Consider the following 11,826-nt stretch of genomic DNA (forward strand, 5'->3'; position numbering starts at 1 on the left):
TCCTGGAATAGGCCATCTCCTGTTAAAAACAGGGGAGGCAGAGACCTGTTGGAAGATGCGTATCTTGTGCCTGCATTCAGCTGCCAGGGCAGAGAACACTCCACTGACCTACTTTAGAAAGGTCCCTTTGCTTGTGCAGCCCCGGGGATATCACATAAATGACAGAATTGGGCCAGTAGTAAAAAATATATATATATATATAGGACAGCCCTTTGTGTGTGTCTGGGGCTCAAAGCATCTGGCAGGTGTGTGTGTGTGTGTAAGGGAGACACCTATACACTGTGACCCAGCTATTAAGGACAGAAGATGAGGGGAAGAGAAATACTAATGCATTTTCTTTGTAGTTGATTGAACATTGTCTGGTTGCTGAACCAGAAAAACACAGCATAGACTATTCTATCACATGCTAAGCTTACCTGGAAAGATCCATAAGCCTTTAGCTACCCCAACTCGTCGTCCCAACAACATGACAACAAGCAAGCACAGGAGTGCACACGTAGATACCTGCCAGCACGTGTGCTCACCACACACACACTTTACCTCCAATCAGGGAAATGTGTGTTTCCATTGACACGGCAAGAACATGGCTTCAAGAGTTTACATCTGCTTCATTCTGATCCCTTACAGTCTAAGATCCAAGCGCTGTAATGCCATAAAGAGAAGTCACAAGCATGACTTACTATAACCGAGGCGGGACAGTGAACCAGCTTGACTCTGACCCAGAGGGACTGTATCACTTCACGTGAGATCAGCCTGATAGCCCTCTTTGAGAAGGAGATGTCCAGGAACATTTTCTGAGCATCGATTTTCTCGTTTTAAAAATAGAAATAAAAATATCTCTCTGATAGATGTGGCATAAAGATTCAATGAGACAGTGCCCAAAAGCAGTGGTGCCCACTTAGCAGTAAGGTTCAGGGCTCTTTGCTTGTCCCTGTCTTCCTGTCCTGCTGTCCCAGCGGGCATGTACCGGTGCTGGCCGGCCTCTTTCCCAAGCTCTGGTCTCTCACTTTAGCTACCGGAACTCTGCTGCTCAGATGCCTTGTGGATGCTGAAATGCCTACATCTTCCCACAGTGGAGCAAATCATCTCCTTCCCCCATAAAACCTGCCAGTTTACTGCTGGCCTCTCCTACTGGGGCACATGGCACCTGCGTGCTCCCATCTACCTGGCCAGAACCTCAAGGCTGTCTTTAACTTCTCCCAGCCCCTCTCTCTAGAAACCCCACCCATGAGCAGCATACTCCGTCAGTTCTACTTCTGTGACTTCTCCATGGCCAACTCCCTCCCCTCTTCCCACTGCTCCTGCCTCAGGCCGGGCTTCAGCACATCTCATGTGAACTGTTTCAAGAACTTCCTAAACTATGTTCTTTTATCCATCTCTACCGCCTCATCCCCTTGACACTGCTGCCAACCCTCTTCTGAAAGCGAACTGACATCGAATTACTGCTTTTCTCAGGGAAAATGACTGCTTTCCTCAACCTGATTGCCCAGAGAATTATACTCAAGCTCCCTGGCTTGATGCTCATTCCAAAACCTCCAGTAGCTGACAAAGGCAAAGAAGTGAGGGCTTTGTCCCATCAGATTTGTAGAAGTGGAACTTCGTTCACTGCCCTGACAGTCATCACAAGTGGCACTAGTGAGCATCTACAAGTGGATCATTGCAAACAAATTCAAAATACAGAACTGCAAGAGAGAACCAGGAGAGAGGCAGAATGGGGCAGAGAGGTTGGGGTGGGTGTTTGCATTCTGGCTCTGCACTTAGTAGATGGAGTGACCTTGGACAATTGATTTACCTTCTCTCAATCCCAATTTCTTTTTTTTTAATTTTTATTAAAATACAGTTTGTTTACAGTGTTGTGTTAGTTTCAGGTATACAGCAAAGTGATTCAGTTATACATATATATATACTTTTTTACATTCTTTTCCATTATAGGTTATTACAAGTTATTGAATATAGTTCTCTGTGCTATACAGTAGGTCCTTGTTGGTTGTCTAGTTTATATATAGTGATGTATATATTTTAATCCCAAATTCCTAATTTATTCCTCCGCTGGCTCCCCTTTGGTAACCACAAATTTGCTTTCTATGTCTGTGAGTCTATTTCTGTTTTGTAAATAAGTTCATTTGTATCATTTTTTTAGATTCCACATATATGTGATAATCATATGATATTTGTCTTTCTCTGTCTGGCTTCCTTCACTGAGTCTGATCATCTCTAGGTCCATCCATGTTACTGCAAACGGCATTATTTCATTCTTTTTTATGGCTGAGTAATATTCCATTGTATATGTGTGTGTGTGTGTGTGGGTGTGTGTGTGTGTATGTATATATATATATACCACATCTTCTTTATCCATTCATCTGTCGATGGACACTTAGGTTTTACTTCCATGTCTTGGCTATTGTAAATAGTGCTGCTATGAACGTAGGGGTACATGTGCCTTTTCCAATTATGTTTTTCTCTGTATATGTGTCCAGGAGTGGGATTGCAGGATCATATGGTAGCTCAATTTTTAGTTTTTTAAGGAACCTTCATACTGTTCTCCATAGCGGCTGTTACCAATTTACATTCCCACCAACAGTGTGGGAAGGTTACTTTTTCTCCACATCCTCTCCAGCATTTATTAATTGTAGAGTTTTTCATGATAGCCATTCTGATCAGTGTGAGGTGATACCTCATTGTAGTTTTGATTTGCATTTCTCTAATAATTAGCAATGTTGAGCATCTTTTAATCCCAGTGTCTTTCAAATGAGATTGAAAATAACAATACCTACTTCATGGAATTTACTGACAATTAAATACATTGATACAAATGAATGTTATTTGTGTATTAAAAAACTCAAAAATTGTTCAGTACGATTAAAGCTATCTGTATGTATGAAAGGTTGAGATTAATAGCATGCCAAATTCCTCGGGAAGCACTTTGGAGATGGAGAGACGGAGTATAGCATAGATTGGCCAATCCATTCTTAGGAGAGCTGAGGATAAGTACAAATTCTTGAGCCCTAAGCTAGAAGAACAATTCTGAAGAAAGCAAATGAGACTGTGAAAACTGCAGACCTCAGAGAAGAGGAGAAGACAGAGAGCAGCAGAGATTATTATTGAGGTCAGGGGTATTCCAGATGGTCATGAGAAAGTGATCATTCAGGAAGACATGTCTCAAAACTTCAAGCCACACACATGTAACAAAAGGAAAGCTTGCTGGCCATGGTGTTAGGACGTGAAATGACCCAGAGGGCAAAGGCTATGGACTCCAAACACAAAGCCCTGAGCCAACCCAACTCCTCTTGCTATTTTTGAAGCTCCGTGTGGGTGAGGGGCGGGAGAAGTAGGGAGAGTTTTTCCACTAGGAGTCAGAAACCGAAATAGGAAAGATCAACAGAAGCATTTATAAACAATGAATGCCATTAATTTTTTTAAGCTAGGAAGGAGTTGGAAAAGATGTAATGTGGCAGGGAGTGGGGAATATATTCAGGGAAAGATGGCCCAGGGGTCTTCAAACCACCTTGTTCAATTGAACTCATAGTAGGGGACAGATAGCATGGGTTATTTTTAATCAAGTTCTCATGAGTAGAGTTCAACTGTGATGGGAAAAATGTTCCCATTTTTTCCCCTTTATCAGAAAACTTTCTTCTAACTACTGAGTGATTTCCAAAGTTTGGGGCCAGTTTAAGCTGTATTGCTCGAATTCTGAAGCTCAGATTCCTTCTAGTACACCACAGTATGAGGACAGGTCCAGACAGTTATCAGCATCTGCTTTGAGGAGGGTTTGAGGAATCAGTAGCAGAGGTGGAAGGAGTGATTCCCCTTTCCTGGCCACAGGGGTTCTAGAGGTGAATAAGCCATCACTCCAAGTCAAGGGCCTTTTGTGAAAGGTACCTGGGAACAGTAAGGGAGCAGAGGAGAGTGTGGGTCCTGAGGTGGTGGAAGCAGGGAGAGTGTGTGTGCAGGAGGCTTTGGAAAATCCTTAAAAGGGCTTCAAGAAAATGGGAAGCTGTTTAGCACCTGAGCAAGAAAGGCAGAGGAGGCAATGTGAGCAGCGCTCAGGTGGCATGAGCCGGCCACCCTTGCCAGGAGCCACAAATGATCTGGTAAAACCAAGGAGTAGCTCAAGGTGGAGCATATTGAAAATGAAGCAAGGAGAGTCAGCAGAGGTCCCATCAGGGAGGGAATGCTAAGGAATTCTGTTTCATTCCTCGCGTTAGTGTTCATTGAAAGGCAAATGGTCCATGAATAATGCTAGCTGCATTATAATGCCGGTTTTTATCACCCATCGGAGGTTTTGTTATGGCCTTTAGTTTAAAAATACTAGCTCTACCATCTTTACTACTGTTTTCATAGTCCCTAGCCCTTAAATGCCTTTGGTCTGCCCAGGCACTGAAAACACACCCTCCACTTTTGCTCTCATCTGTGGCTCTGAGGCCCTTCTGTGAGCCTGGCTTCTGGCCCTCCGAGGCTTTGCAGACTCTTGATGCAAGCGATCTCCTGATCCCTTGCAGTCTCCTCTCCCAGCCACGGCCTGTACTGCCAGAGGCTGAGGGGAGTCCAGTAGCTAAACCGGTAAGAACAGGGGCCTGGAACATCTTTGAACTATCTCATCTATATTTACCTTTGAATCATTTATATATTTTTTTATGTAATCCAAGAAATATTTATGAATCTATGTCTAGATATTCATATATATATAACATATATATTATTTATTTCTAGATTTTTAAAAGTTTTTTTCCCCAAATCATAGTGAGGTATCTTTCTTGTCTAATTTACATTAATTTTATCAAATAAATTGTAGGAGTTGATACCATGGTTGTACAATCTGGAAGCAAATTAATTATCAGTAACAATGTTAACTATTGTTTACCGCTGATTAAGTACCGTACTACGATTGCATTTCTTTTCTTACACATTTCTTTTTCTTATTTTTACCCATTCTCCATATTGTTCCTCTAGGTAAGTGATCTCAAGGGCAACAATTGCTTTATCTTTAACTCTGATACTATATGAAATTCAGCCAAGGGGTAAGCAATGCCTCGATGGCAAAATCTTATCAAAATTAGTCTGGCCAATTGTTTTATAGATACCTGTAATCGATATCATTTCTTTTAAAAAGCCTGTCATCCAGTGTAGTTGATTCAGCCAGTTGCATTGAGAAAACCCCTTCAATATTTTCTCCTAACATCTATATATAAACTTCTTCATTCACTGGAGCTTCAACACTTGGTTTTCTATGGACAGCTCACTCATCCATAGTGGTAAATGATACCAGGCTCATAAAATGGCTCAATGCCCAACAGTTAATCAGTGTTGTATTGGTTTTCACTGATCCATTCCAAAATCCATCTCAATATCATAACTCACATTCTTAACAATTTTCAACTGTAACTCATAGAACTATCTTAGATTTATCCTAGAAGTTCATATCGCAGGGAAGAACTGATGGTTTCTGTGAAGATCTGGCCCCATGTCTTCCCTATATCTCCATATTCCAAGGACCACATCATTCCAAGGGGCTGACTTGACCTGGTTTCCTGCAAGTACAACTTTGCTTTTTGTCACAGTAGCACATGAGACTAGTTTAAAGGTGGTACTGATGGTACTGAAAATACTACAGTGCAAACTGTCTCATCCTATAACCCAGACTCGCTTCTGAAAGTCAACCACTTTCATCCTTTTTAATTGTTGCTTCTGGCATTCATTTCAATATTTCTAAATCCTGTGCTTCTACTACTATTTATTGATGAATCACACATGTCTTGGCTTCCTGCTATAGAGGATGAGGATTCAGCTCTAACCCCTCCAGCAACCCCTGCTTGTTCACTTCTTCCTCACTCTCACTTTTCCCACAAGAATCACATCACAGTCTGCTGCTCCCTTGCTCTGTCGTCTTCCCAAGTAGCTTTATCACAATTTTGTGTCAACTAGTCACTTTATACACTCTTATGACCATTGCTCACTTCTGATTCTAGCATTGTACCATGATTACATTTCTTTTCTTACACAGGTTTTATGTTGCTTCATACTGGAAATTGCCTTTTTCATTTCCTTGACTTTTCATGCACCTATAATTTTTTTTTATATACTCTCATGTATCTGTCTAATGCCATATCTATTATGATATCCAAATCTAAAAAAGCTCTGTAAATGTTTAAGTTCCATCTTTTCCCAAGTCTACTGCCTCACTTCATCTGTGGCTCCTGTGTAGGGCTATTACTGTGTTGTCATATTCTGTGGCTCCTGTGTAGGGCTATTACTGTGTTGTCATATTCTGTGGCTCCTGTGTAGGGCTATTACTGTGCTGTCATATTCTGTGGCTCCTGTGTAGGGCTATTACTGTGTTGTCATATTCTGTGGCTCCTGTGTAGGGCTATTACTGTGTTGTCATATTCTGTGGCTCCTGTGTAGGGCTATTACTGTGCTGTCATATTCTGTGGCTCCTGTGTAGGGCTATTACTGTGCTGTCATATTCTGTGGCTCCTGTGTAGGGCTATTACTGTGTTGTCATATTCTGTGGCTCCTGTGTAGGGCTATTACTGTGCTGTCATATGGGCATATCACTTACCTCTCCTCTGTGTTGTTCTTGTGTTGCACACTGAGGCTGATATTTTTTTCTTCCTTGATTTATTTCTTCATCTTTCTAAGGCACATTCTTCAGTAGTTTTCTAAGAAAGCTTGTGTGGAAAGTTAAATATTTTTAATTCCTGAGGATCTGAATATGTGTTGATTCTGCCTTCATACTTGTTGGTGATTTGGCTGGGTATAAAATTCTAGGTTGGAAATTCTCTTCTTGCAGAATTTTGAAATTCCACGGTTTTTGAAGCTCCATGACCTTCTAGTTTCCAAGTTGCTATTGGGAAATCCAATCTTCCTCTCTTCTGCTAAATTGCTTACCACACCTTCAGTTGCTATCTTCCAAATGTATGTATGTTGAACTTTCTTCTACTCTTGCCACTCCTCCCAGTAACTCTGTTATTTGGGCATTTATACCATTTTTTAATTCTTGCTAATTTTAGTGGGGTTTTGGTATGAATAAGTGGGAAACTGATGTTGCCAGTCCACCATATTTACTCAAAATCCAGTGATATCTTTATTTTTCCAAGTGTGTAAACCCATGCCATCCCCTTTGCATATATTATGATGCTATTACTGTCAGCAACCCTGAGAGTAGTTAGTAGTATTCCCATTTGATGATGAGACAGCTGAAGCTCCAAGAATTTTAGTAGTTTTCTTAAGTTTAAAGAGCCCACATGAGACAGATTCAAATTTAAAACCATGTTTTTCCCACCCTACTGAGGCATAACGGTCACATTCAGTGATGCCTTTGTGATGGAGATCAGTGGTGATAAAACGAGTTAGATTATAGCTTCTCCATATCTTGCTACAGTAAACTAATGCCACTGCTGGGATGTAAATTATTCCTTTGAACTAGTCTCTGAGCCACAGAACACAAGCTTTCCTCTTCAATCACTTTTGTTATTCCATGGTAGAAATTGGAACACCTGAAACCAAATAATTGCAGGTGGTCTGACTCATACAGTGGAGTGTTTTAGAACAAGCAAGGAAAACTGAAATTATGGTGTTCAGGTCTGAAGGAAAATATACCTTAATATATAATGGCTCTATTTCAGAGTCCAGCACACAATGAAATAACTTTCCTCTTGGAAGATTTTACTTACATTCTCACGTAAGGCACAAATAGCATTCTCTATTTGAAAACAAAAATTAAGTTACTGCCTTCAAAGTCCAGTCTTTTGAAGGCATTGCAATTTTTCAGCTAAGTGGTTATTCTCAAAATGAAAAAGAGATTTTCCAACTAGTATTTATGAACACGCACACATACCCAGGAATTAATGGTGTGTTTATATGTCACTTTGACTTTCTGTATTTATAACAGCAGACACACTTTGTGTTAAATGATGCCTTCATGAAGGGAGTTTTCAGGTAATACCTCCTGAAGGGTTTCTAGGGCTTTGTCCAGTCAAGAGTTTTCCTGTTGCTTTTCTCAGCTGACTGTCAGGTTCCCATAGACCCTATTTTATCATCTCATTATCCTCAACTGCATCCCCATATAGGTTAAACAAGCCAAATAAAAGAAGGAAATGTTTGGGCCAAGCAGGGAAAGAGTGAAACTAAGCAGGACCTCCTCTGGCCTGAGATAAGTCATTCTACTGCTTGGACCCTTAGGCTTCTCGTCTGTGAAATAAAGTCATACACGTACACCATTGTAAAGCAATTATACTCCAATAAAGATGTTAAAAAAATAATATAAAATAAAATCATACACATAGATGATCTCCAAGTCCTCTTTCAGCTCTTGAATGCCATTCCTACACCATCGATGAAATCAACTTCAATTAATATCTAAATCAGTCACCACTGATTTCAGTATGTGTGTGACTGACTACAAAAGAATTCGTTCATTAATTTCTTTAATACGTATTTATTGGGCATCATACCCAGAGCTGGGTATACAGTGGCAAATGGACAGACTCAGTCCTTAGCCTCATTGAGTTCATAGTCCAGAGGAAAAGACAAAAACGAACTCTCAAATAAATAACAACTGTGATAAATCCTGTGAAAGATAACAACAGAGCGCTGTGAAAAGACCAACAGGAAAAAAAGATAATTTAGAGGGGGAGAGGGGGAATGTTCCCAAGAAGGCCTCATTGAAGAAATGACAAGCAGCCCTAAGGATGAGGACAGTGAAACAAGTGAGGAGCTACAGACAAGCATTGCAGGCACACAGGGCAGCATGTGTAAAGACCCTGAGGGATTCAAGAGCTTGTGCATTTAAGGAACTTGAAGAAGGTCATGTGGCTAGACCCTGGTGAACAAGAGGGGTCGGCCTGAGACAAAGTTAGAAATGGGCTCCCACCAAATCATACAAAGTCTCGCCACCATGGTGAGCATTTTGTGTAACACCAGAAAGGCAGGGAGAACCTACCGAGAGACCATTAAGTAGGAGGTTCTACACACAGTGGAGGAAGGCAAAAATGGATAAGGCAATTCAGTCAGGAATTGGTCCGGACAAGGCGTGGTGATGGTTTGGAGGAGGCAGTGGTGGAGAAGAGGGTGGATTTTATGTGTGTTGGGCTGTCCTCGCTTTGTGTCTGTGGTCAGCTATGATATATAGGGGAGACCTGTGACCTCATGTGTCACGGCATATGGACATATTAATTCCTACTGAGGGAAGCTCGTTGCCTTTCCAGCTGGTCTTCTTGGGCAGCATTCCACGTGATCCATGGAAAGTATTCACACATCCTTTTGCTGACAAGCTTTTAAGGTGCGGGCCTTGCCTATATGGCTGTTTCTCCTTGGTAGGCTGGCAGGACCACTGGTCACCCGTATCCCTCACCTACATGCTCCCATGGGTGTGGCCACAGCCATGTGTCCAAATCTCCTCAAAATCCCTCTCAGTAGCAGGAGACTGAGAAGAGAAGAAAGCACCTCCTTCTTCTCATTATGTAGAGAAGCACAGTTTTAGGGATAAAACTAATGGTGTCTCAACAACTCTACAAAGAAATGCTCCCTCCAGCCTCCCACCTCCCTTCCACTTTTCCAATAGGCTTGATTTGCTTGGTCACCTAAGGGCTGTGAAATCCATTTTGGCGCCTCATTTTTAAGACCTGCTTGGAAGCCTGCCACCTCCTTTTCATAAGTCAGAGAAGATGGCACCTCTTGTCCTGTATCCTCTGTCCTGGACTCAATGGAGACAGAAGACATCCCATTTTAACATCCTCTCTTCGCCTCCAGCCAGCCACTTTGTAAAACAACAAATGAGGTGCCCAGCACCACTCCTGTCTTCCTGAAGCTCCCACATCCCGCCCTCTGGTCTGTTCTCCCTATGCCTCTCCAGTGCTGCTGCCTTGGGCCTTGGTGCAGGCCAAGATTTTGGACACGGTGGCCAGGATGACTCTCTGCCTCCCCTCCCTCCTCTGCTTTCTTTCTTCTCACCTGTTACGGCACTGTGTCCCAGGACACTAAGTGACTCACTGCAGGGGTAGTTTCACTGCCCCCCACCTCCTCTTCCTTTTCCCCCAGGGAGGGGCTGGTGTCTGATTGAGCCCTCTATCCCCCACTTTAGACCATCATAAGCCCCACTTTCACACAGACCACGCTGTTCCCCCTTTATTGGTCATTTTCCAGAGAGTTTGCCCAATAGTTCAGACTGTGTGTTGGGAATTCAGGTAAAAATGGGTAGAATCTCAGGACTTGGACTACTCAGCAAGATACACAGAAGAGCAGAAATGTGATCCATATGAAGAGCAAAGAAAGTGGGATTTGCAAGCTTGAATTGAGTGAGCAGTGGAGGCAGAGGAGGTTGAGATTGTCTGGAGGAATAAACAGGAAAGGGGTGGAAGGAAACCAGAGCTGATACTTTGGGTAGAAAATATGGAAGAAGGTAAAAGAATCTACCGTAATATTTTGTCCATTTTTAAATCTTCATATAAACATCACAGGAAAGACGAATTAGCTGGGTTATGGGAATGACCACTTTTTCAGTGATTTCATACAAGTCGCCAGGGAACAGTAGGTTGTATCCTAACCAAAGCTCACCATATATCTGACAGGAACAAATGCTAAGCATGGACTGCGCTGCAAGGCCTGTAAGATGAGTGTCCACCACAAGTGCATGGACGGCCTGGCACCCCAGCGGTGCATGGGCAAACTGGTAAGGGCTTGTGCCCGGAGTGTGCCCTGAACCGCTGCTCAGGGCACCTGCCTGCCCGATGAGATCACTCCATTCAAAATATTTCGCGGCAGCACCCTGAGAACTGGACACCGGGAAGGTACCCCCCACGTCTCTGGCTGGACAACTTGGCTTCCTAGTTGGCATGATGATTGAGGAAGGAGGAGCTTTGTCAACTTAGGGGATGCATGTTGCACGTGTGGAACGGGCTCAGTGTCCTTCATAGAGTGGCCACCTTGTCCTGGGTCGGCACTTTCCCGGTTTTAGCATTGGGACTGTCCAGGTTTTGCAAGTAAAAAGCAGGCATCCCAGGAGCCCCCTCAGCCCCAGCTTAATTGTCTGACAGCTCAGTGCGTATCAAGAATGGGATAGAGATGAACCGCCCCACAGAAGTGGAGAGAGTAGTAAACATCTATACCACTGTAACAGATCATGGTGGGCAAACGAAGGGCTGGGGGCTCAGCCTGGCCCATTCTGGGCTGATTGTCGCATCTCGGGGGTGGACTTCAGTACTGGTGCCACACAATGATAAAAAAGCCACCCAGAACACTTTTGAGAATAGTTGAAACTAAGATGGCCAAAGAATTATAGAAGGGACCAAGAATGTCTACCCTAGGCACATACTTGGGGCATGACAGCTGTCTTCAGAAGAATTTAAGATCTGTCACACAGAATTCTGTCGTCCTCTGTGGCTTCAGGGAAAAGGCCTAGGATCAGTAGGTTCCAAGTCTTAACCATCAGATATGATGTCACCAAAGACCTGCCTCCAGGATTAGTGAGAGTTCCTGCTATCCACATCCTCAGCAGGGTTCACAGGAGCATACCACTTGCTAGGAACATTGGAAGGGATTCTGGAATTCTAGTAGGGGTGGGACCCTTCAGTTCCCTTCTAACACTGGGGTACAGTAAGTCAGGATTCTTAGAGAGTTCATCTCCGTACTCTGATTGGCAGTGTCCTCTTCTCCAAAACCCCTGCCTCACGTGCTCCCCTCCTCTCCTCCCATGGTGATTCCCACAAGCCAAGGCAGAAACCATGGATGAGAGGTCAGAAAAACAGAAGGGAATCTAGGACACAAAGCTCTGCGTAGAGCTCATCAGACATACAAGGGACTTCAGGTCTACCTGTGAGGTCTGCTTGC

The 11,826-nt window shown here is 43.0% G+C and overlaps 1 protein-coding gene across 2 annotated transcripts in view; it reads left to right on the plus strand.

Annotated features, from left to right (window-relative positions):
* Positions 1–11,826, plus strand: part of STAC (SH3 and cysteine rich domain) — a 103,892-nt gene that overhangs the window by 49,996 nt on the left and 42,070 nt on the right. The window contains exon 3 of one of the 2 annotated variants that reach the window (XM_024756525.1): positions 10,569–10,669. The exons of the other annotated variant lie outside the window; for it this stretch is intronic. Coding sequence (XP_024612293.1) covers positions 10,569–10,669 — 101 coding nt within the window. The remainder of the gene's footprint in view (positions 1–10,568; positions 10,670–11,826) is intronic. 2 annotated transcript variants of the gene reach the window in all.

This window comes from Neophocaena asiaeorientalis, unplaced genomic scaffold, assembly GCF_003031525.2.
Source record: "Neophocaena asiaeorientalis asiaeorientalis breed wild unplaced genomic scaffold, Neophocaena_asiaeorientalis_V1.1 scaffold265, whole genome shotgun sequence".
In the NCBI taxonomy this organism is placed as follows: Eukaryota; Metazoa; Chordata; class Mammalia; order Artiodactyla; family Phocoenidae; genus Neophocaena; species Neophocaena asiaeorientalis.